Source organism: Peromyscus maniculatus, chromosome 4 (assembly GCF_049852395.1).
Source record: "Peromyscus maniculatus bairdii isolate BWxNUB_F1_BW_parent chromosome 4, HU_Pman_BW_mat_3.1, whole genome shotgun sequence".
Taxonomy (NCBI): domain Eukaryota; kingdom Metazoa; phylum Chordata; class Mammalia; order Rodentia; family Cricetidae; genus Peromyscus; species Peromyscus maniculatus.
Window position 1 is genome coordinate 136,580,807 of NC_134855.1, and position 26,261 is coordinate 136,607,067.

Below are 26,261 nucleotides of genomic sequence, written 5' to 3' on the forward strand. Positions count from 1 at the left end.
GGTTCCTGGGACCCACATGGTGGAGGAGAGGAGAGAACCAACCTCTGTAAGCTGTCCTCTGACCTCCTCATTGGTTCTGTGGGACACATATATACAAAAACCTTAATTTAAAAATTGTTTTTCTTTAATAATGACACAAACATTTAATTCCAACACTTGAGAGAAGGCAGAGGCAGAGAGGCAGGATCTCTGTTAGTTCCAGGCCAGCCTGGTCTATATGGGAAGTTGTAGCCCAGCCAAGGCTACAGAGTGAGACTCTTGTCTCACAAAAATTTTTGTTTGTTTACTTTTGCTTAAAAGACAGGGCAAGAGTCAGGTATGGGGGGATATGGAGTTGGGAAGATCATGAGTTCAAAGCCAGCCTCAGCTATATGAGATAATCTAAAACCCAAACAAAACAAAGCAAAAAAGAAAAAAACCAAAGCTGGGGGAGTAGAGGGGTCAGCACAGGGCCCGGAAGGTCTGGTTTGAGGGTTTTGTTTGTTCGTTTGTTTGGTTTTTTGAGACAGGATTTCTCTGTGTGTATCCCTGGCTGTCCTGGAACTTGTTCTGCAGACCAGGCTGGCCTCAAACGCACAGAGATCTGGCTGCCTCTGCCTCCTGAGTGCTGGGATTAAAGGTGTGCGCCACCACTGCCCGGCTGGTTTGAGGTTTAAGCGGAGGGTATTACAGGTGACCTCATTCAGAAAGGCCACCTACTGCCCCTCGGCCACCAGCTCCCATCAGCTCCTCACTTCCCTCAGCTCGTCTGAAATTCTGTGTAAGAGTTGGTCTCCCAGTAACCATGGGAGCCTGGAAGGTCGTCCCTCCTGCCTGGCCTGACATCTAGCACCTGCTTAGCCTCCTGCAGACTCCCAATGAGTATTAGCTGAATGAAGAAAAGCATGCCCAGTTAAGGAAGAAAGAATAAGAGGGAGGGACTTCCTGCTGTGAAAGACAGCAAGGGACTACAAACACTACACAGAGGGACACCTCGCAGAAGAAACACATAATTATGTCTCCTATCAAATATGGAAACTGAGTCACCAACATGAATAATATCTGTTAGCTTAAACAAGATTGCACACAGAGAAGGGAAACTGAGTCATCAGGGATGAAGCCTTGACAGAGGCACTCGCCAGGATAAGCACTCAGGGTTGGTACTGATGGAGGCGGGGAGGGAACCAGGAACAGAAAGTCCACTCTGGAAAGGGAACCAGATCTGGAAGGCTGGAGTCCCCAAAAGATGATAGGAATAAAGGGGAGTCCCCACTCTACACCCTTTGCTCACCCCAGGGGCCTCCATAGTGTAGAAAAGGAATCATGGGGCCTCTCCTCACACCTGCTTGCCAGCAGGACAAGCCCGGCTGTGGGTCTAGACCGCAATGGGTCCAGACTGTGGCCTGGCTGCAGTGGCTCCCTGTGGGAAAGGGATGTGGCCAGCTGGGTTGATGGATAAGCGAGAAGCCATGTTATCCGGGCCTCCCCACACCCCAGGGGTCCTCACATCCAACTGCCTGGCTTCTGGAACTATTTCTCAGAACACAGAAAAGGCAGACCGAAGTGGCAAATTGGGGGTTCCCACCCCCACATGCTGTCTCCCTCCACTGACAGCTAACGGTGTTATCACTACTCGCCACACCAGACTGTGTCTTGGGGCGTGTTCACCATCACTCCAAAGTGGGTGACCCTGCCTTTGGCTGCAGAGGGGCAGACACCTCCGTGGACACCCCATCCCAAAGTAGAGTCACCCCCCGACACCATGCCAAGTACTTGGGCAGACAGGAAGTGGGAAGGGAGGAAGTGAGAGGGCCAGTGAGCACACTAGTGAGAAAAATGAGGAAGTGAGGCGTTCAGCCGGCACAGAAGGGAGCAGGAAGTGAGGGGCAGGAGATGCGGGCAGACAGACATCCACACGGCCCAGGCTGCAGGGACCCATGTTCAAACTCAGCCTTGCCGTCTGTGAGCCGCTCACACAGCCCCCTAGTCGCTCTGACAGAACACAGCGACTGGGAGGACGTGGGGTCTGAGTGACTCTCCAGGTCAGCATGAGTCAAGGGGAGAAGAGGGCATGCTCAGACTCACGCCGCTGGGGTACGTTGACAGAGGCATGAGGTTGCTATATCCCTCCGTGCTTAGCTTTCTAGTAACTAACCGGCTTTTGTGAAAGTGGTACACGGTCAAATCAGGTTTTGAAAAACACAGAAAATCTCAATCATAATTTCTCTACCTGGTTCTGAATGACAGTGGTCCCCAGGGACAGCGCTATGGCTCACTGGTAGTGTTTGCCTAACATGCTGGGGATATGGTTCTACCCCAACACTCTGCACCCCCAAAAAGTGGAAACCTGATTTAAAAAAAAAAAAACAAAAAAACCCATATTCCCATCCAGACCTACTGAGTCAGAATTTTAGGGGGTGGGTCCCCTGAGTGATTCTGAGGTAAGGAATTTCTTTCCCATTTTCTTCCCCACAGAAGACAAGGGTCCCATCTCAGCACAAGTCCTGGCCCTGGGCCTGACACGGACGTCTAAGTGAAGAAGTGGACGAATGTCTTCCCGAGCAGCTGTCTCTCAGGGAACTGCCTTCACCACAGTGCAGGCAGTTGTGGACATGCCAGCTCCGTATCTGAGAGGGTTTGGGGGGCTGAGGCCTCTGCTGATTGCTCCAGCTGCAGGCAAAACACCCACCAGCCCCTCCTGGCACGGTCCCACGTGAGGCTTGAGTTGACAAAGGCGGGCTTGTGACCCACACGGGCTTCTCCTGGGGTGTGTGCAACAGAGACCGGACACTGCAGAGCTCAGGCAGAGACTGGGTGTCCAGGCCTGAGGCGGGGGCAGGGAAAGGAGTCACTGAGGAAGGGCCCCAGAAGCCAAGTGTCCACACCCAACCCAGGCATCTTCTGAGCACCTAGGTCCTGCATACGGGGTTTTGCCTTCCGAGGCTCCACAGTGGCAGGTCCGGTTGAAGAGAGAGGAGACACAGGCCTCCTGGCTTCTTCACGGACAATCCAGAGGCCCGCAGAGGTGCTACGGCTTGAACTCTTCTACCGGACATCAGGAAGGAGGGTTCACACTCATAGAACAAGGTCCTGGGGTTTCCCCTTCCCAACACGGGGGCACTCCAGATCTCATCCTCTGCCTCAGATGCAATGGCTACACTGTGCAGTGCCCACTTTGGAGTCTGGGGAACCCCGATTCTCAACCCCACAATCCGAGGGCTGCTCTAAATGAACTGGATCAAGACCCCTAGACTGTACCAACCCTAAGAAGCTGAAGAAGGGCGTCAAGCGGTCCCTCTGGACTCTGTTTTCATGCCGCCCTCTGTCCCGTGAAGCTTAACCCAAACTTCTAAGGCCTGGCTGCACACAGGGGGTGGAAGGGGAGGGCCAGGGTCCAGGGACAACGGCCCAGCATGATCTTCCCTTTTCCAAGTTTCTTTGCCTCTGACTGGAAGGCAATGCCTGTTGATTAGAGGAAGTCTGAAAAAAAGCAGGTGGCTTCTGTCTCAGGTCCAAGCCCCTGACCCCTGTGCCATGCCCCAGTCTGTTCCCTACTCTGTCTTGCACCTATGCCCAGATAGGACTAAACGGCTGGCATGGCCTACTGGGAGGCCCACGAACACAGGCCCATCCATGCATTTCTGACTACCAATCCTCTCCCCCAACCCTGTGAGGGAGGCGTTGAAAATGTTCCCATCTTGCAGAGGAGGCATCCGAGCCTCAGAACTTTCCCAGAGCTGCTCAAGCTAGGGAGGGGTGAGGCTGGATTCCACACAAGGCAATGGCCCTAGGCCAGGGGATGCTAACTGCGTTCCTCCAGCTGTACTCAGGCCGTTCCCTATGCTCTACTGGCCTTCACCAGGCCAGCTCCCAACTCTCTCATCTTTCCAGAACATCCCTCCCTCCCTCCCCTAGTCTGATTCAGAACCTACACTCCGAACTGCAGGGTTCCTAATGGTTACAACACAAGGTTGTATTTACTTTTTCTTCTTTCTTCCTCTAACTGCCTGAGGAAGGGCAGGGCAGGGTAAGGCTGGGTCTGACCCATGCCTGGTCCCCAGCATCACCAGGCTGTGGGATGCAACAGGTACCATGGGTAGGTATGAATGCAAAAGTAAGCTGTTGGCCTGCTGGTCTCTCTCCACAGCCTGGAGCCCCTGCCCTTTGACCTCAGATGTAGGGCTTGTATGAAAGGGCAGATCGAGCCCCGGCAGACCCCTGTGCCACCATAGGAGGGTGGCAAGGTCTGCCCAGGGGACCGCCTGCTTCCCACACACTTCCCACATGTCAAGTGTCTCCCTGTCCGCACAGTGACCCAAGAGGGTGACTGGCAGGAAGCAACCTCCCAGAGATGGCCAATTCCCAGGACTCCTGGGAAATTGGCCCGGAAGAGTCTCTAGGTTCAGGCTGGGCTGAACATGAACTCAGAATGCTACTAATAATAGGCTTGCAGAGTAGCACAGGACTCAATAGTTTATACAGACATTCCTGGTGAATCATCTCATGGGTCCTCACAGAAAGTGCTGGCTAAGGCAGGCCAGGAACCCCTGTTCTGCAGAGAGGGCTGTGGGCATCACAGGGACGGTGGGCTATGCCGAGCCCACCCAGCCAGGCAAGAGCCCTGGACGGAATGCTTCCCTTGGGACCCCTCCTCTGTGTCGCTGCTCAGCAAAGTCACACATTTATTTTCACTAACCTCTCCAAATTAGCATCTCCTTCCATTATGGACTCAAGAACAAACTGAGACTATATCGGAAGCATCCAGGACTTGGACACCAAAGAAATCACTAATATTTTCATATCCTATAATGGTTGTTGCAAAAATGTAAAATATTGTTCATGCTCATCAGTATTGAAATTATAGTAGTTAACAAAGCAGCCACCAGAACTCATGAGTTTATAAACACACGTAAAGATATCATAGTTGTTGTAGTTGGAAGTTTTCCTGTGTCCCGTCCAGGCCCACAGTCGCTTGGACCCATGTAAACATATGAAGGCTTACATTACTTACAAACTGTGTGGCCTATGGGTCAGGCTTCTTGCTAGCTAGCTCTTATAACTTAATTCAACCCATTTCTATTAATCTATATGTTGCCACGTGGCTGTGGCATTACTGGTCTGCTGTCCAATAAGGACCAAGTGGGGAGTCCTTGTATATGAGAGCAAAGCATATGCAGGATGGATTTGGGCTGTGGGAAATGAAAAAAAAAAACTGGACATGACATCCCTTTGCAGATACACAGCAAATGGCAGTGGGTAATCTGACCCCCGAGACAACCCTGCCGCAACCCTTAAGGGACAGAGAAGTAGTCTAGGGGACGTAAGGTTCCTGAAGACTAGAAGATGTTGCCACTTGGCAGCCTGTGAGATGACAGGTGGAGACCTTCGACTCTCCCACCCAAGAGTAGCTCCCAGTGCCACCGAGGAGCCCTGCAGACCACGTTTGAGATCCTAGCTATGCTGAGGCTGAATCTGAAGCTGGAACTGGCATCCTAACACAGTAAGCTCCCATGGACTCTGCACTGTCTGGGCCTCCTGCTGCTCCGTCCTGGCCTCCCAGCTTCTCACCTCAAAAACACCAAGCACTGGCTACCTCAAACACATCCCTGTGCTTGAACAATTAGTGAGTGCCACAGTAGGCCTGGTGGCCAGAGCCAGGTTGAAATGACCAGATGTCATCCTTGTCATGGTCACCCCTCATCCCAATAAGCTGCTCCAACTTGTATAAGACATGCTGTGGCTTTTCCTTCCTCCCTCCCTTCTCCAGGGCTGGGGATTGAACTCAGAGTCTTGAGCTTATTAGTGTTTGCTTTGTACATTCCAACCCTCAAAAAAAAAAATTTTAAAAAATGCTTATAAATGTGACTGAAACTGTTTAAATGTTCCCTCATTTTAAACCCTCCAATGATGTCTGGGGACAGGCATGCGTCTCCTGCCTGGCAAATGGATAAGCTGTGGCCACTCCGTGTAACAGAACTCCAACAGCAGAAGAGGGACGGGACTCTGGAAGCATCTGGTACCCTGGCTCCATGAAGGAAGCCAGCCACACTAGACGCTGTGGGAAGCCATGTATGTGCCTTTCTGGATGGGCAAGGTTATGGGACAGAGAACACGCCAATGGAAGAGGGAGGGCTCTGATTACAGAGGAAACTCGGGCAAACAACGAACTCTTCTAGACCCTCTCTTTTTGTGGTTGCTGAGGATTAAATCCTCTGTCTCCCACAGGTCAAGTCCAGGCTCCAGCCCTGAGCTACACTCCTAGCCCTTAGTTACAACTTAAATACGGTAAAGCAATTGTTTCAGTGTATCCAGTTTGGTGGATAAAGGTCTTTACTGCTAAGCTTGATCTTCCACAAGCTGTTCTGTCCTGTGACCTCCACATTCATGCCTGCACTCACATGTTAATATAATAGAAAGGTGGCTAGGTAGGTAGGTAGATAATTGTTTTGTTTTGTTTTGTTTTTGTTTTTCGAGACAGGGTTTCTCTGTGTAGCTTTGTGCCTTTCCTGGAACTCACTCTGTAGCCCAGGTTGGCCTCAAACTCACAGAGATCCGCCTGCCTCTGCCTCCCAAGTGCTGGGATTAAAGGCGTGAGCCACCACTGCCCGGCTAGATAGATAATTTTTAAGAAGAAATAAAATTTTAATGTAGCTAGTTTTGCATCCTTAGTTTATATCTTGCCTGGAATGAACAGTTACAGAACTGAATTACATTTGTCAGTTTTATTTTACAGTGAGACCCTGTTTCAAACAGATAAAAGCAAAGTGAAACAAAACCTCCATGGAGGCAGATGCTTTCACCACACGCAGAGCGAACCTGTCCCAGGAGCACAGGCTCCCCCAAGCCCGACCCCGCTCACTTCTCACATCCATGTCCCTCAGCGACCTTACGTGGGCCACACTCCAGCCGCTCGAGTCTCCCCCCTGCGGCAGAAATCACCAGACCGGTCCCAGCTCCCGGCCTGTCATTCCTGTGCTGAATGGCATGTGGCACCTCCTGCCTAGGCCCCCTTTGAAGCCTTGCAGCCTAGACATCTCCTTCCCTCACACTGGGTGTCACGGTCTTACTTGTGACCTTCATTTTACTCATTTGTCCACGTGGCTGTGGACAGCCTGTCTCTGACACTAGAGACGTTACGGCAGGGCTGGCCTGGCACACACGGAGAGGCTCAAGGACCAGCTAAGAGTGAACAGCCAGCCTGAGGAGAGCATCACCATCCACTGTGCAGCGGCAACCAACCGCCTTTAGACTCTGAGGTAATGTCCAAGAAGGCTTCGACAGTGACACCAGGCCACAGCCATGACAGATTCCGAATCTAACCCAAATGGATCACTTCCTTCCCAGCTCCTACCCAACTGGCCAATGAGCAGGCAGACTCAGGAACGGACAGGCAAAGTTGAGTCATATATGGGACCAGGAACTTCTCTCACATCAACCGCTCTACAGAGAAATAGGGGTTCTGCCTTGCCCACCTCCTCCCACACCACCTGGCTACCACGTGGCTATCATTCCCTTGGGTCAAGGCCCAGGCTGCCTACCCATCTGCCACCCTGGCTCTAGGCCACTTATCACCCACCCACCCTGGCTCTGGCAACCTACCCCAGCCCTGGAAGAGCTGACCAGTAGGGTGGCCAGCAGTGGCCACGGGGACAGCATGCCAACCCCACCCAAAAGGCCAGAAAAGCCATCTGCTGTCCCCTCCCTGCTCCCTGGGACTCTGACAAGGCTCCAGATGAGATCATCGCACGTGGACCCCAGAGGAGGGCTGCAAAAGGCTTCACTTCCCTCTCGGCTCAAATGCAAATGCTCTAGACACAGGCAAGGGGATGGGGAACTCAAAAGGCTCCATCCTTCCCAGAGCGGGCAGAGGCTGAGAGGGACTCTGGGCTTCTGTCTCCCAGTGCGAGCTCACTTCAGCTTGGCCTCTTTGGGCAGGAGTTTGGGGGAGTGAGGGTCAAGGTTCCTAGATGAAGGTCACATCCAACCAAGCACCATGGGGTCACAGATCTCAATGGCCCTTGTTCTGTTGGCACGGAAGAAGTCTGGTCCTGACCCTGGGACCTGCCTATCCAACACCATAGATAGCAGATAGAGTGACCAAGCCAGGCCCATGCCAACAGTGCACAGTTATTCCCTACATCGCCAGCAGGCAAGGAGCCTGAAATGAGAGGGGTCAATGGTGAGAATTTGTCTGCTAGACACTAGTGAAGACCAGGAACCATCATCTCTTTCTCAGTGATGATCCTTTGTGGCCGGCGTTATTCTTACCTTCCCACTTCACAGAGGAGCAAACTGAGGCTGAGGGAGAGAAGGCCCCACAGCCAGTGAGGTGGTCTCCAGACCTGGCACATCTCTGCACATGAAGCAGATGCTCCTCACTCGCTTGCTCACTGGTGTGTGTGTGTGTGTGTGTGTGTGTGTGTGTGTGTGTGTGTGTGTGCTGGGGAGATGTCCAGAGACTACTGCCCACCAGGGTCACATCTGGCTTGTCCCTGTCCGATTCAATGCCTTTAGGGGAAAGCAGGTCCTGTGCTGCTTGGGCACACTCTGGGGAGCCCCAGACCCTGTTCCTCCTCCTGTCCCCGTGCACAGGAAGGCAGGCAGCTTTGGATCAGGATTTGTTGACAACTTCCCCCCAGCCTCTGGGCTTCAGCCAAGTCTATAAGAGCAGAGAGCAGGGAGTTGAGGATTTAAGAGTCAAAAGAGCCACACAGCCCGAGTCCCCCTTGTCACTTACAGGCTATGTGACCAGCAAGCCCCTAACCTTCCTGGGCTGCAGTGTAAGCCTGGGTAGAAGGGAGGGCTAAACATTCTGGAAGGTCCATGCTGTGCCACGCTGAACACCAGGAGGGGCTGCTGTGGAAGTGAGGATCACTGGTTAACAGTCTAGTCACTGTGGGATGACCGCCCCACCAAGGAGTCCCCACAAAGCTCCGTGGTACCTAACACAGGAAACCGGCCCGGAGCAGGCCCCAGGCACTGCTCCAGCTGAACTCATGGAAGGGGGTGGAGGAATGGATGGGGTAACGAAGGGGCAAAGCCGAAGGGGAGTCTGGGTGGAAAGGCTGTGGAGGTGTGACCTCATAGGCAGCTCAGCCACAGGCTAAGCCAGGCGGGGCCAGGACGGGGTGGTGCCTGGGCAATGCAGGACCAGGGAGGAGTGACCAAGCAGACTGGTGCTACTGAAGAGTCCAGAAGAGTCAAGCAGGCTCAGGCAGTCGGGGAACCCCACACTTTCCCACCAGCCACCTCTGTTTCCATCTGTGGTCCAGGCAGGAGGGGACCACTATCTTGGGAGTGGTCCTCCACCAGTAAGCAAGCATCACCGGATTCCATGTAAGGCACAGGTTTTGGCCATCAGGGGAGGGGTGACTCCGGGTAAGTGGGCTGCAAGGAGAAATGTGGCTCCACACCTCTCCCAGACAGACAGGCACGTCCGGAACTAGAGGCCGCCTGGAACCCGGGACCCAGGGCTCTCCTGGGGTCAGACCAGAGCCTTCTGCCGCTGAGGGTAAGGGCTGAGACCCCGGATGAGTGATGAGCAGAAAGGGCCAGCTCCTCAAATACCCACTCTCTCACGAGGAATCTTCACGGCAACTGTGCAGAGCACTTTATAGAGCTGAGGCTCATGAAAGGGAAACACAGAGAACCAAAGTGCAGACCTAGGGGCTGTAGCCCAGGCTTGTTCATTCCAAATCCCTTGCTTTCGGTCCTTCTGGCCGAGACAAGGAAGGGATGGACTATAGCTTCTACCTCCTTGGACTCCTGCCTCACCTCGGGGCAGCCAGCAACCGCAGCCAAGATGCTGGCCCCAGGGGGCCCCTCCTTCCTACACCAGAGGGGTGTGTACTGACTACAAATGATGTCATTCGTTAGAAGCTAGGAGGCTGGCCACAGTTAGAACCCTGGCTGCTCGCCAGGCCTCAGTCTTGAACTTAACCAAGCCCTCTTCTGGGGTGTCCCTCCGCTATAGAAGCCACCCAGAGCCTGGGGTCCCTCCCATCTTCTGTACACAGGATGGTGATGGGCTGCTACACGCCTGGACTCTTATCTCCCCAAGTGTCTGCAACAAAGGGATTGAGCTCCCACTGTACAGACTGGAAGACTGAGGCTCCAACAGGCAACATGCATAGGAAGGAAGTAACAAGGTGAGGCTTGGCCTCAGACCTAATTCTAAAGAAGGAGTGTGCCTAGGAGACATCACAATCTTCCTTGCGTCCTCCCTCATTGGCCTCCTGAGATAGGAGCAGTCTTGTGCCTGGTACTAGGGCCACATGGCCCCAGCCCTGCTACCAGCCAACAAGGCTATACCTTCCAGTCAAGGCTCTACCGGCCTGGAACTTAGTGCCCTTCAAGAGGGCCGCCCCTTCCATAAATCTCACACCCATGACTCAACTCTATTCTCCTGTCTTCCCTCTCACTCTGTCCTTTCCTGACGGTCTCACTCTACATAGCACAGGCTGGCCTTGAACTCGTGCCCCAGCCTCCCGAGTGTTGGAACTATGAGCATGTACCACCACAACCCAGCCCCACCCCTCCTTTTTAAACCTATCATCCATTGCCAGTCCAGAACCACAGCTGATCAAGCAGGCATACACAGCTAATTAATGAGCCCCCCACACACACCCACCCAATTGTGCCAGGCCCTGTTCCAGAAGCTGAGCACCAAGGCAGCCACTCAGGCAGCCCTGCAGCTGTGATGTCTCCTCCCTCAGGAAGCCCACTCAGCTGCTCTCAGGTGCCTGCACGTCTTCTCACTTCAAGTTCCAGACTAGACACGGGCACCCTCTATGGATCAGTGCATCGTGGCCTCTGCAGCTTGCAGCCGAGGGAGACAGGATAAGCAGGAAATTCCCAAGAGATCAGAAGTTACCCTGAGGCAGTGTTCCTTCTGGGGCAGGCTTGCTGTCTATTTCCCTGGGCCCCGCAGGGCCTGGCTCGGAAGCCTGGGGAGCACTGGCACCACTTCTCAGTCATGGAGACCTGCAGATGCCGTCCACTGCCAGCCTTCTTCAGTTGGGCTCAGGGGACCCCAGATCCAGGCAGTTACAAACTCCAGTCCTGACTCCACTCCCAGTCCCCAGCAGTCTGCTAAGAGGAAGCCTTATGAGCAGCTGGAAATAGTAGGGCCATACACAGTAGCTCTGGGGAGGGACGGGGGATGGACGCATTGACCAAGTCTTCCTGTGTTTATGTGTGTAGGTGAAATGTCACAGTCAGTGTAAGTGGACGTGTGTGTGTGTGTGTGTGTGTGTGTGTGTGTGTGTGTGTGTGTGTGTGACCGACCGTGCATGTCTGGGTGCCCTGGTTAGGCAAACACCATGTCTGACATCTGCATGGTCAGCCTTTGTGTCTCTGCTAATGGGTATGAAGGTTTGTGTCCATCCTATATCTGTGAAGCTCTTCATATCCACCTGAAATCTGTGGAGCCCCAGGTACATGTGCAAGGGTCGGTTGCTCTCTGAGGAAGGGGCAGTTCGGGGTATCTGGGTAAGTAAGCCAGTGACTAATGTCACCTGTCAAGGATGTCCCTGGGTTCCCAGGGCTGCTGGTATGTGTAGATAATGTCTGTGTGTATTTGTGTGCACACCTTCACATGTATGTGGACTTCCTAAGTGTCTGAGGGTGTGTCCAGGCTGTGTGTAGAAGGGTGTGTTTCTCCTGCTGATATGTGATGTGTTCGGCAGTGTGTGGCACGAAGGGTCTATCTGCACGGGTCTGTACACTGCTTTCCATGCAGATCCACAGTGACTGTGCCTGGAGGCTGGCCTCTGGAAGCATAGAGCGTAAGTGAGTCACTGAATGTGTACATCAGCCAGGCATGAACAGCTGCGGGTCTCTGGGCTTGAGCTCTGCATGTAAAGCTTTCCTTGTAAAGCACGCTGAGCGTTGCGATCTCCCCAGCCACCTCGTTTTCTCTCTGCTGGAGCTGCTCCCCCAGCCCCCAAGCCCTGCCCCTCAGCTAGAAGCTGTGACTCAGGGGACTTTGCTGACATGGGACAGACTGGGTCCCTCCCATGCCTCTCAGGAGTTTTGCAGAACTGCCGGAGGCCTAGCACTCAGAAGACTCTGGATGACATCAGAGGAAGGGAAGAGAGAGGAAAGGGCCATGCCGGGGCTGAAGCAATGGACACGCACCTTCACAATCAAGAGGTCCATGACACACTGAACCCCCATTTTACAGAAGTGATCCCCCTAGAGGTACACCCCCACCGGCAGGCTTGGATATCAGCCTTTTGAGTTTTTTGCTTTTGAGACCCAGTCTTAGCTTAAGCTGGCCTTGAACTCACTATGTGGCTGAGGATGGCCTTCAACTTCTGGCCCTTCTGCCTCTGCCTCCTGAATGCCAGGATAACAGGCATGTCTGGTTTCTGCGGGTCTAGAGATGGAACCCAAGGTTTTGTGTATGAGAGGCAAACACTCCCGCAACTGAGCTTACTCACCATTTGCTCCCTACAAATCTTAGCCTGGCACCTGGCCCACAGGATTCCTCTCACCAACCTCCATCCATGACCAGACATGTCAGTAGCAACCAAAAGCTCAATCATGCCGGCCACATGGCAGACGGAACAGGACCAAGACAGAACAGCAAGGCTGGAATGCTGGCTGTAAGGGAATCCTGGAGCCTCCACTTGTCCATCACCAGTCAGTGAAGGGTTTTTCTCCGGGCCCTTGTGAGCGGTATCTATAACTCACAGTTGGAACCCTAGTAGGGTGCCTTGGCTCTCTGCTACCTACCTGTGCAGTGGGAAATATGATCATGCCTTCCTGTCCCCCCTGAAGCAGCACCCAATGTATTAACACTCAAGGGCTAAGGAAACCCACCCTCCACCCCCCGGCTCCTCCCAGTTCCTCCAAGAATGAACACACAGACATCCTGTCTGCTCATTGGCTCAGAATCATAACAATTCCTCACGAGACACAAGGACTTCGCTTTACGAGATGTTTTCCTGACTGTTCACATCTCCCTGATTGCTGAAAACAATCCTTGGAGACTGTCCAGGCACACCCCACCATCTCCATCAGACAGATGAAAAAAACAAAAGCAGCTCAGAGCGCCCGGCCACTTGCCCATGACCACACAGTCAATGGTAGAATCAGGTCTCAAAGCTAGCTCCAGTACTGAGATACCCATGGCACATGGGTAACAGTTAGTGGTCACAGGTACTTTAGATCACTGGGGCTTTGAAAGTCAAACACAGTTAACCTGGCTAAAGCCATGTATTCCTGGGTCCTGAAAACGCCAGCAGATAACCCTCAGGCACCTTGACCAGAAAGGGTCCTTGACCAGAAGGGACCCCAGGTCGGACAGCTCCACTGTAACCACCATGCCTGTCTCCCTAGTTGCTCCCCAGTGGTGACAAGCAACACTCAGGACCATTTACACAATGCTCCCGACAAACCCAACGCCTGTGTCCACTCTCTCTGTAGAATCCCAGTGACACCAAGCTCACCACCTTCCCGGAAGAAGCGCTTTTTGTCTTATCACTGGCAGAGGCTGCACCTCCCTCACCCGGGCCCCAGAACAAGACTTCAAGAGATGGGACGGGGGATACGCAGTCACCCAAGGGTCCTTCCTGGTTGACAGTTACCCCCACCCCGACACCCCTAGCACCCACACAAACTGAAAGGTGACCCTGAACAGGCCACCTGGAGTCCAGGGCGTTCCCTTCCACTCATATGGTCAGGCTGCAGTGGATATGCTGGGGACTTGGAGTCATTTTCCTTCCTACCCAGCTTCTACACCTCAGATGCAAAGAGGCTCAGAGAGGCAGGAAACACACAGGAGACTGATGCTCTCTTCCTCCCCGCCCTGGCCGCCTGGAGCAGTGTGGCTACCGCCCGAATGTGCGCAACAAGAGTCAGCGTGGCTCCCTTCCTCGCCCAACACCTTCTCAGCTTTCTTCAGCCTAGAATGTTCCACTACAGCCCCTCATTCTGCTGGCTCCATCCTCTCTCAGCTCCCGGCCTCCCCGAGTCCCCAGCCTCACCCCTGTGCTCTTGGAGAGGTTAGCCATCTCACCCTCCTCACCGGCCACACTGTGCTTAGTTGACAATTGTTTAACTGTCTCTCCAGAGGCTCTCCCTAGTTCAGTTACTCCCCCAAATCTGCACAATGCTGCTGAGCTCTAAGCAAACAGTGAGTGAGTGAGTGAGTGAGTGAGTGAGTGAGTGAGTGAGTGAGTGAGTGAGTGATGGATTCAAGGTCAGGAGGAAGAGCCCAGCCAGCTCCCACAGAAGCCACAAAAGAATTTGACAGATGCACAAGGTCTCTATCCTGAGAGCAGCAAGTGACATCAGGATAGAAATCTACAGCGCCAAGTGCTCGCTAGCTACGTGCACTTTTAATCTTTAAGGATGACCTGTGTGTAATTGTTTAATTCTTAAGATGAGAAAAACTCAGGTCCAGTCATGGGAAGTAATGTGCCCAAGATCACACAGTCAAGAAGCTACAGATCCAGCAGTGGCCCAAAGCTTGTGCATGAAGACTCAACTACAAATGGATGGTAGAAACCGAGGTTCAACCTGACCCCAAAACGGAATGTTCCCAGGTGGGTTCTGGTCTCTAGGAGAACCTAGGCTCAACCCAAAGGCTCCGAAGGCCCCTGGGACCACTTTCCCATCTGCATACTCATGGGTGGTTTCAGATGGAGTTCAGGGCTCTGTCTGACCACTTCCTGGAGCACAGGAAGGGATCCAGGATAGGGGCAGGAAGAAACCAAATCAAGAACTACGAGTTGTCCTCATTTGCTAGAGTCAGGTCCACGTCTGGAATAGCTCAGGTTGGGAACACAGGAAGCTTCCAGGAGCATCCAGGAGGCTGTCTCCATCCTCCTACCCTCCACAAACTGACTGAACCCCCAATGGTCAACACGAGTGAAGCCTTTGTGAAGACTCATACTCCCATTTAACAGAAAAAGAATGGAAGCCTGGCCTGAGGGAGGTTCCGGCTAGGAACAGGTAGCAGATGACCATTTCTCAGATGGACCCATGTTCTCTAGTGTACAGGAGTTTACTGAGAACACGTGGGACAGAGGGTCCAAAGGAGAGCAAGCGGAACACCCCAACAGGCTAAGGAAGAAGAAACCCTTCTAGACAGTAGAACCAGGAGAGGCAGCTAAGTGCTGCAGGGCAGACATGTCATTAGAGTGCCGTCAACTCCATGGCTGCTGGCCAGGGCACTCTGGGTGTCGTGCCAGGCCATCAGCAGACAAGTGCAGACAACATTGCAGTCTCTTCCAGCAGTACAGCCCATGAAGATTCCAGCTTCCCACACCAAGGTCAAGAAGCCAGGGCAGGGCTGTCCCCATAGCTGCCACCGTGTCAGGGGACAGGCAGCCAGAGCACGGGCTGCACCTAGGTGCCCAGGCACGGCCGCTTTTTCTTCCCAGGCAGCTAGCTCTGCAGTCCCACACGCACAAAGGGAATACCCCTATCCAAGAGGGAAGCTTCCCTCCTCACACCGGGAGCACCGGCCATGAATGCCCACGCCTCTCTCAGAAGGGACAGAAGACAATATCCTGGGATTGAGGAAGTGGCCTCTGAACCAGTTCTCCCACGACATCATCCTCTCAGGCTGTGGGACCGTTAGACTGGGCGGAAGTGGACTCCAGCCAAGGGGATGTTCCCAGATGTCATGCTTTCAAACTGGTCCCGCCCCAAAAGGCAGGCGAGGACAGGCCTGCCGGGGAAGCCCTGGGTAAGGACTAAGGATGGTGTTCTGGCTCTCCTTGCCAGGGAATAGCCACGGTTTCCCTGGCAGCCAGACAACATCAATGTTGGCCCCAGAGAGGGGATCCAAGGAAGGCCCGCTTTCCCGGGGGCGGTGTCCTGGGCTGCTTAAAGCAGAGGTCAGCTATGGCTGACTATCCCCCGCCCCTGGACACACCGAGCATCCTCTAAAGGGGAGGAGGGTGCACACCGGGGTCCTTTAGTCAGTATCTTATCCAAGATCCCCCTCAGGAGATTAGGAAAAGAAGGTGGGGGCACTCTCCCTGCTTGCTCAGTGTTAAAGTGACCGACCGGCTGTGGCCTCAGGGCCTCAGGGCCTCGGGCTCTTGAGCCAGGGTGGCAGGTCCTCCTCCCCAAACCCTGCGACTCCCCTTCCCCTCTAGGTCCCCACCTTGAGATAGTCGTTCTCGGAACGCAGCTCTTCCAGCTCCCGCACCAAGCCGCCGGTCCCGCAGTCCAGCATCTCCTCGGTGAGGTCGGAGAAGGCGAGCGAGGCGCTGAGGGGCAGGCGGCTGCTGCCCACCGACGATGCTGCCACCGACGGCTCATCCGGGGAGGCGGGCGGCCGCGGAGGCTGCTGCCCCGACGGTGCGGGTTGGGGCGGCTGCCCGGTGCGGGTCCCCGCCGGGCCACCCGCCGCAGACTCGGCGTCGCTGCTCAGCGCCAGGTCCAGGCCCAGCAGGCGCGCCTCCTCCGACGCGCAGTCCGACACCTCTGAGCTGCTGTCGGTGAGGCTGGGCGGCGGCGGCGGCGGGCGCGGCCCGGTACCCGGACGAGGGCGGCCCTTGGCGCGGACCCCCGTGCGCACCCCGGCCACCCGCGGCCCCGCGCCCCGGGCTCCAGGCGTCACCGTGCGCCCCTTCTTGTCCGGCCTCGCCGAGGACGCGGCGCCACAGGCTGCAGCGGCGCCCGGGCCTGTGCCGCGGCGGCCCTTGGCCAGAGACCAGCCGGCCACGTCCTTGGGCCGGGCTGGCGATGGCGCGCGGTGGCTCTTCTTCCTTTCCGTGGCGGGCGCGGGAGCAGGCGGGGGGCAGTAGCCCCGCGCCGATGACTCTCCCGCTGGCGCCTCCATCGCGGCCTCCCCGGGTCTCAGCGAGCCGCGCGCATGGCCCGGGAGCGGCCGGTCTGGGGGTCCCTGCGGCGGGTCCCGGATGCGCTCCCGCCGCTCAGGCCGCGACTGCGCTCCGGCCTCCTGCGTCCGGGGACTGCGCTCGGGCCCTGGCCCACGCCGCGCGGCCTCTCCGCTACTTTGTGCTCGCAGCGCGCGGCCCGATCTCCTCCAGGCACCGCGACTCCGGCTCCGGCTCCGCCCGGTGCCCGCCCCCTCCGCCTCGCCGCGCCCTCGGAGCGAGCCCGGACCCCGGCTGCCGCCTGTTCGGCGATCGCCGCCTCGGACTCCCAGTCCGGCTGAGGCCAGGGCCCCGGCTCCGCCCGGCGCGGCCCGCCCCCCACGCAGCCCCGCCAGTTCCCCGCCCCGCCGCCTCGGCTCGGGGGCGCGCGGCTCGGCGAACAAAAGGCGGACGCGGCGGGAGCAGCGGGGAGGGACGCGGGCGGGGAGCGAGGGAGGGATCCGCGAGGCAACAGCGACCCCCTCGAGGGTCAGGCAGGCCTGGGCAGCCGCGGCCTCGGCTTGCTGCGGCAGCTCCCGGACACTGGCTGCTCCCCTGCGGGTTGGGGGATCGCACCCGGACGTGGAGCCTGGGAGTCTGGCGTCGCCGTGGGGGCCTCGTGGATGGCAGGAGAGGATATTCCCCGGCAGAGGCCCCGCGGACCTCAAAGGGCCGGAGCCAGCATCCATGCACACCCAGCACCGCGCCGCGAGCCCCTTGCGGGTGCTGAGCCTGCGCGAACTCCGCCCCCTTTAGCTGGGCATGACAAACGACCCCATCGCCTAGAACGGTAAACTGAAGCATGACCCAGCACGCGGTCGGCTCTTGGTCAGCGGAGGAACCAGGATGGAGCCTCATGCCTCCCAAGGGTACTGGACTCCTCCTGCCTGACCGCTGTCATAGTGACCCCGCGTGCATACTGGACTCCGTACACCTGGCCGCCTGCGATCCCGAGCAGAGTCCTGTCTCCCCTACCCCAATTCCAAGGTTTTTGCGATTAAACTTCAGGCTGTGCCTTATGGATGCCTGGCCATCGGATGCTTGGAGGGAAGGGGCAGGTTCTGGGCCGGATGGAGGCTGGCATGGCCTGAAGACTGTGGCCCTGAATCCTATAGGGTCAGGTGTCTCTACCCCTCAGACTCTAAGACCCCAGCCCTGGTAGGCGTGCTTTCTTTCCTTCCACGCTACTTCGGTTAACCGAGTAGCTGCTCGGTCCTGCAGCCCTCACAGTGCCTGAGCCACAGGAAGTTCTTTGGCTGGCCCTGGGAAGACAGCCACCCTCAGGGTGGCTGCCCAACCCCTTGCTACCCAGGAGGGTAGTGCACGCGACACACACACACACACACACACACACACACACACACACACACACACACACACTTTATGCAGCTTCATTTTCCTCCTCCTCTAGTCCCTTCCCCCCCCTCCTCCTTTCCCCCTTCTTTCTCCCCCCCCCCTTCCATTTCCCTGCCTCCCCTTATTCTTCTCCCCCTTCTCCTAACTTGATCTACAGCACAGCAGCAGGCTGGTATCAGGTCTACCCCTTTTTCTACTACCCACCCTCCACACTGAAGTGCAAGCAGGTCCGCCAATGCCCTGGGCGAGGGTGCTGGGCAGTGATTTGGGAACCCTAGGCTAGAGACCCAGGGTGTGTCATCTCACAGGCAGGCCTCAGTCCAGCGCTGGTCTGGTCTAATGTGCCCATGACAGGTCTATTAGCTTGACTGTCCCTGCTCGGGCAGGCTTGTCACAGTGATACAGACGTTGTGCAGTTCTTGCAAACTGCCGCCCTCTCTCTGCTTTTGTTTCTGCTTCCGTAGAGCATGTGGGCTTTGAGGTATGAGAGGGTATGCATGTCACTATCCTCGGTTGCTCCAAGCCCACAGCACTAATGCAGACCACGATCGATATTTCAGCAAAGGATCTCAGAATTCTCTCCCCCACACCACCCGCCTCTCTCTCCAGAGGGGGTCTCGCCATGTTACCCAGGCTGGTCTGGAATTCATGGGCTTTGGTAATCTTCAGCTTCCCAAACAGCCAGGAGCACAAGGGTCTGCCAACCCTTGTCTCAGAAAGGTTAAGGAACTTTTCTCTGATCACATTTTCCAAAAAGAAGCACGTGGGTATATATTCCAATTGCCCCTTTATTACTATTGTTAATGTGTGTGTGTGTCACACATGCCACGGTGCACATGTGAAGGTCAGAGGACAGCTTGCAGGACTTGGTGCTCTCCATCCAACCAACTGCTCTTCTCACAGTGACATGGACATTTCACCAGCCACGGGGCCTGCTTCCTGCCCTTCCGTCCGGGCGGAAGACCTCTGGGGCGTGGCCTCTCTCACTCCTGCGCTCTTCGTTCATCCTTGGAATCCTGTCATCATCATGAAGAGAGGAAGTTTAGGTCTCATGGGGTAGCCATGTGAAGGCCCTCCAGCCAACAACCAGCTCCAACAACACAGTCTCCACTGGCCGCCAGACCCGTGAGAGGAGGAGGCTACAGAAGCCCCACTGGTAATCTTGAGCCGCCCAGTGAGGAGTGGACAGAAGTGAATTCTCTCGCCAACCCTGCTCAAACTGCAAAACAAAGCTCTGCAGGCACCAGCCCCCTCCCCTTTTATACACAGCAGTGGGTAACCCAAAGGCACAGCCAAGGGCATACAGCTTGCAAATGACTTAGCTGGGGTTGTTTGACCAGAGGCTGCTCTGTTCCAGGGCCTGCTACTAACTGGTCAGCTTAGGCACCCAGTGAGTGCTGTAAAAATCTCTGACCAGGAAGGAAGCATTCAATGAATGATGTCTTTAGTGGCAGGTTGTAAGACATGAAGGGGAATGATGACCCAAAAGTTCCCCCATCCAAGCTGCTAAATAGACCAACAGGATGGAAACTAAATGGAAGCTAATTCCTGGAAGGCTTCCAAGAGGAGGTATCTTTTTCGAACTAAAGTGAAGGTTGTTTTCATCCTACAAATCATGAAAGAAATAAGCCACTGGCTGGGGCATGACAGGGAAACCCACTTGAACAGGGTTATCAGGGAGCCCTCTCTGATGATGAGGTGGCCTGTATGCCGAGTTAGCCAAAGGGTCTGGGGAGAGAATCTGGAGCAGATTGAAGAACCAGGGCAAAGTCCCTGGAGGAAGAGAAAGTGTGACAGATGCTCAGGGAGGGGTGGTTAGTGTGGCTGGAGCCCCATGGGAGATAAAGACGGAAAAGATAGAGTGGAAAGCAGGAAGCAGACGGGACATAGGCAGGGGATTATCTCCGATGCAGTGGCAAGAAACTGCAAGCAGGGAGTCACAGCATCTAATTTATGTCCAGAGTAGATCCCTGTGCTGACAAGAACAGATGCTGGCCAAGCTTAGGTTGACGAACATGACTCTGGGGGCTAAGGAAGCTCAGAAGCATTAGAAGCCAGAGAAAGGATGTGTTCTGCTTTGGAGAACCAGCCACTCTTGGCTGGAAGTGAGGACTCAGAGAAGTGATGTCAAGTTCATCTCCCCATCACCTGCTTCAGAGGACAAACAACAGCACCATTTGCTTAAGCAGGAAGACAAGCCCGGAGGTGTCAAAGGGTAAGACAGCCTCAGTTCATAGGCCACAGTGGCTCTGGAGCATCTCTGGAGATGTCCAAATAGAGACCCAGAAAAGCATAGCACGGGCATGCAAAGCCAGGCCAGCAACAAGGCCTGGAGTAGTCAAGAAAATACTCACCTTGAGGACTGGAGATGTTGCTCAGTTGGTAGCATGCTGGCCTAGCATGCACAAGGCATCACATAAAACCAGACATGGTGGTACATGCTTCTGTAATCCCAGAACTCAGAAGGTGAAGGCAAGAGGACCAGAATTTCAAGGTCATTATGGGCTACATAGGGTGTCTGAGGCCAGCCTGGGCTACAATGAGACCCTGTTAATAAAAAATTCACATTGAAACTGGGTAAAGTTACTCAGGAAGAGAGTCTGGGAAGAGGAAAACTGGTCCAGAACCAGAAAGTTAAGCATGTCTGGTTCAAGAAAATAGTTAAGGGAGCTGGAGAGATGGATCAGCGGTTAAGAGCACATGCTGTTCTTCCAGAGGACCTGGGTTCAATTCCCAGCACCCACACGGCAGCTCACAATTGTCTGTAACTCCTGTTCCAGGGGATCTGACAGCCTCACCCAGACATACATGCAGGCAAAACACCAATGCACATGAAATAAAAAAATAAAAAAGGAAAGTCAAAAGGAGAGAAAGTGGGGACAAAAGAGGAGGAAGTGGTCCCTGCCAAAGCCAAGGAGCAGAGCAGGTTGAGAGGAGGCTGCTGGCCTCGCAGGGTAGAGTTGTGAGGGCAGAGCCACAGGAAGTGGCCTGAGAGAGGAGAGAGGTGGAGGCCGAGTGTAGGGAGAAGAGGCATGCTCATGGGGACCCTGGCATCAGCAAGGAAGAGGAACAAGAGGCAGGAGAAGCAGGCGAGAGCCAGCTTGGCTTTGGAAAAGAGCAGGGCCCATGCTCTGCTAGCCCTTAGGAAGGCAGAGGGGCAGAGGACGGATGCCAGGTGAGGGAGTGGAAGATGGCCTGACCAGCGGGGACATCAGCTGAGGGCGGGGAAGAGGGAGAGCGTTGAGGAGGATGAATGTGGATGCAAAAGTGACCTCAGAAACTGGAAACTGACCTCGCAGTATGCCTGCAGGAGTGTGTCAGACTGGCTCACACTCACCTGAGGTTCGGAGACTAGTCAGGAGGCCTGGTGAACACAGGTGTGTTCCCTTCTGGTCATTTTCTCTTGGTTCTTTTTAACTTTCTTTTTGTGTTGCTGAAATCATACTGAATTTTAGCTTCTGCTCTTATCAGAGTAGAGGAAACATTGCCCACACATTCCTGAACCCTTTGCAAACCTGTTTTCATAATTGAAAATAATCCTCGGGCTGGAGAGATGGCTCAGAGGTTAAGAACACTGGCTGTTCGTCCAGAGGTCCTGAGTTCAATTCCCAGCAACCACATAGTGGCTCACAACCATCTGTAATGAGATCTGGTGCCCTCTTCTGGCCTGCAGGGATACATGCAAACAGAACACTGTATACATAATAAATAAATAGTTAAAAAATAAATAAATAATAAAAAAGAAAAAGAAAAAAAAAAAATAATCCTCAAGAGCAGGTGTTCCGCCGGGCGGTGGTGGCGCACGCCTTTAATCCCAGCACTCGGGAGGCAGAGGCAGGCGGATCTCTGTGAGTTCGAGGCCAGCCTGGGCTACCAAGTGAGATCCAGGAAAGGCGCAAAGCTACACAAGAGAAACCCTGTCTCGGAAAACCAAAAAAAAAAAAAAAAAAAAAAAAAAAAAAAAAAAAGAGCAGGTGTTCCACAGACATTTACCTTTCCCCTCTATTGTATACTTAAACATCTCCTGGAGGTGCTAAGCACCTATGATTCCAACATTTAAGAGGTGAAGGCAGGAGCCGGGCAGTAGTGGTGCACACGCCTTTAATCCCAGCACTCCGGAGGCAGAGGCAGGCGGATCTCTGTGAGTTCTAGGCCAGCTTGGGCTACCGAGTGAGTTCCAGAACAGGCACAAAGATACACAGAGAAACCCTGTCCTGAAAAACCATTTTAAAAAAAAAAAAAAAGAAGTGAAGGCTGGTGGACCAAGAGTTCGAGGCAGGGGCTGGAGAGATGGCTCACACTTGCTGCTCATGCGGAGGACCCAGGTTCAGTGCCCTGTACTCACCTGGTGATTCACAACTATCTGGAACTCTAGTTCCAAGGGATCCAGCACCCACTTCTGACCTTCTGGGCATCAGGCATGAATAGTCAGGGTACAGACAAGCAGGCAAAACACTCACTCATGAAATAAAATAAACACCCCTACCCCCGCACACACACACACACACACACACACACACACACACACACACACACATACACACACACACACACACAATCTCATTACATTAGGCACACACACACACACACACACACCCGCATACACACACACACACACACACACACACAATCTCATTACATTAGGCATTACAGTGAATCCTAGGTCAGCCTTGGCCACGTAGAAAAACCCTCTCTCAAAAAATAAAAAATATAGGATGCTTGCCTGGCGTGGGTTCAATTTTCAGCACCACACATAACAAGAGTCATTCCTGGGGTTGAAGGCTGTGTTCTGAAAGGGGCTGTGTAAGGTCTGGGGGAGGAGAGAGGTGAGGGGAGCTTCGAGGAGTCCAGTGGGGGCGTCTCCTAAGGTAACCTTGCAAGGGATGTTCCTGTCAGATCACATACTGGACCTTCCAGACATGAGGACACAGAACGGGACAGTCAGGCAAACCTCACTGGTCAGTCAGAGCGCTTGGTGGTCAGGTGTTGAATGGGGGAGGGGATGCAGAAGGCAGTGGGGGCGGGGGGGGGGGGGCAGGTGCATTGGTGCACATCTTTAATCCCAGCACTGGGGAGGCAGAGGCTGCAGGATCTCTGGGATTTCAAGGTCAACCTGGTCTACAAAGCTAGTCCCAGGCCAGCCAGGGCTGCATAGTGAGAGCCTGTCTCAAAAAATTAAAATTTAAATTATTAAAACACACACAAAAAAAGGTGGGCTAAAGAGAGGAGGAAGCGCCAGGCCTGTGACCCTGAGCTGTTTACAGCTCAAACACCCATTGCAACAGCCATGTTTGAGGTGACAACAGGCCCTTCACTTTCCTGTTTTCCCTACAATAGAAGTCCATAGGCATGCCACACTTCCTGGAGGGAAAGTTACCCTAGGTCTTGAGGCCCAAGTCACATGATGGCCATCAGGACAGTCTTCTAGCTGTGTGGAGATGGACTGAACTACATGGCTTAGTGAGCTCATTGGCCCAGCATGCTTTTCAGGGCTTCCTGGCCTGGTGGGGTACTCACTTTGAAGGCCCTCCCGAGTCTGAGTCCTGTGACTGAAAAATATAGCAGTTCTCACAGTCCTCCTGGGAGCCAAAGATAGGGAAGTTACCCCACGGGCAGGGTGCTCACTGTGTGCCAGATACTGTGCACTTCCTGCGAGAGACCTTGCCAAATGTACCCCAGGCCAATGAGGAAAGTCCTTATCCCACCTGGGAGGGAGCAGAGTTCAGACCTGGGATCCCTACAGCTTGGGGTGGTTCGTGAGAACCCACAGTTCGGCCCTTTCTTGTGCCAACTGTACATCACAGATTCTAACCTTAATTGAGAGGACTGGCCTCCATGGAGGGCATCAGGCAACAAATGGCATCCAGGAGCCAGTGAAAAGCAGGTTGGGGCACAAAACCTGGTGTATCTCCCCTCTTCGGGCTGATGGTGACAGCTAGGGACCTGGGGGCATCGATAAGGTCTTTTAGCGTGTTTGTGGGGTTTGAGTTTCTGATGTAGGGTAATCATTGGCACCTTTCCAGTTGGAGCTGGCTTGGCATGGGGCCAGGCCCGCCGCCTTGGGGCAGGTACAAAAAGCAGGAAGAAGGGTCGGAGCTGGGACCAGGCAGAGACACTAGTCACACACAGAGGACAGGAGTTGGGACCAAAGTCGCTGTGTCCAGACAGCGAGATAGACAGGTCATTCTGGGTGTGGCCTTCCCTTCTCGGGATCGGAAAGATCATCGGTGGACGAGCTGCAGGAGGGTCGGCGGGGGTTGCTGGGGTGAGTACCTTCAGCCATGTCTTCCCCACCTTTCCCTTCCCCCACTGTTCCTCACCTCATGTGACTGAGGACCCCAAGTGGAGGACCAGTGGCCTCGTATCAGGGATTGGACACTGGGTCTCCCCGAGAGGCAGGTCTAATAAATACTGGCATTTAACCAACTGCATCAAATGTCAGGTGCTAGGGGTTACCACATAGAATTGAGCACAGAGAGGGAGGATGAAGGCTGAGCATCCCGACCCTTGGGTGTTATCTTCTGAAGAGTGAGATGCTAGCGCTTACAGAGGAGGAGAGTGGGGTAACTTGCCCAAGGTTGCATAACCAGATAAGGAGTAAATCTCTCTCTCTTCCTTTCTCTCTCTTCCTCCCTCCCCATCTTCCTTTCCCTCCCTCCCCCCTCTCTCTCTTGTCTCCCTCTCCCCCTTTTCCCAGGTCCTTGTGCACGCTGGGAGTGAGCTACCCTGGAGGGGAGGAGCCTGTGCTGGGTTAAGAGTGGATGTGTGGATGTGTGAGGGGTGTGATTGGCCACTACCACCGAGCTGTAGACAGTTTGTGCTCTTTTTCTCCCCTTCCCTTCCCTTCCTTCCCCTTCATTTCCGTTTCTTCTTTCTCTTCTCCCTCCCCTTCCTCCCTCCCCCTCCCTCCCTTCTCTCCTCTTTCTCCCTCCCTTTCCCTTTCTTTCTCTCTCTCTCTCTCTCTTTTTTTTTTTTTTCGAGACAGTGTTTCCCTGTGTAGCTTTGCGCCTTTCCTGGGACTCACTTGGTAGCCCAGGCTGGCCTCGAACTCACAGAGATCTGCCTGGCTCTGCCTCCTGAGTGCTGGGATTAAAAGTGTGCGCCACCACTGCCCAGCCCCCTTTCTTTCTCTTTATACCAGAGATGGGCTCCAGAGCCTCATGCATGCTAAATAAGCACCTACTACTGAGCTACACCTTTGGGCAAAACTATGTCCTTAAAAGGTCGGTTCTTTTGGTCTGGGCACGCCCCTTCAGGCTTTTGCTTCTTTGGCTTTGAGAGGGACATGAATTGCTGGCTGTCAGTCCTGGAAAATCTTTTGAGGTTTCCTGTCCCGGGAGTTAAATGTCATATAGAGGGGCAGTGAGGTGGTGTGGGTGAAAGTGCTTACCATGCAAGCCTGAGGACCTGAGTTCAAATCCTGGAACCCACATAAAGGTGGAAGGAGAGAGCTGAACATTCCCCTCCGGCCTCCATGCATGTGCATGGTTGGTTCTTGCCCACAGGCACAGAACTTTTCCTTTCCTTTTCTTTTCTTTCCTTTCCTTCTTTCTTTCTTCTTTCAGACACAGAACTTTTTCTTTTTTCTTTTCTTTTCTTTCCTTTCTTTCTTTCTTTCTTTTTTTTTTTTTTTTTTTGAGATAGGGTCTCATTGTGTAGTCCTGGCTGACCTGAAACTCTATATGAAGACCCGGTTGGCCTTGAACTCACAGAGCTCTACCTGCCTCTGCCTCTCGAGTGCTGGGATTAAGTGTGTGCACCACCATTCCTGGCTTACAATAATTTTTTAATGTTACATACTGAGTGATTAAGGGCTGGGGTGCAAATGATTTTATTCTCAGTCATTCACGGAATCAGGGGTCCTGGATCCCTCGTCTGGACCTTAGATATCCTACAAAAGAATCGATGTGTCTAGGCCAGACTGTTAGAAGAAACTGAAGTGGCCAGAATTCACAGCTGGAATTTACTGTGTCTGGCTAACGTGGTAGATGCTAACTGCCCATGAGGCCTTGAGTGTCTGTCCAGTGGCTCACAGACCCACCCAGCGGCCACTTGGCCGGGTAATCACAGGTGAGAGGGGGCAAA

At 54.2% G+C, this 26,261-nt stretch overlaps 1 protein-coding gene across 1 annotated transcript in view; it reads right to left on the reverse strand.

The window, feature by feature from the left end:
* Mtcl2 (microtubule crosslinking factor 2) overlaps positions 1-17,128 on the reverse strand; it is a 71,678-nt gene extending 54,550 nt beyond the window's left edge. Inside the window, exon 1 of the mRNA XM_076571063.1 lies at positions 16,103-17,128. Coding sequence (XP_076427178.1) covers positions 16,103-16,783 — 681 coding nt within the window. The 5' untranslated portion in view covers positions 16,784-17,128. The remainder of the gene's footprint in view (positions 1-16,102) is intronic.
* Between the last annotated feature and the right edge of the window lie 9,133 nt (positions 17,129-26,261).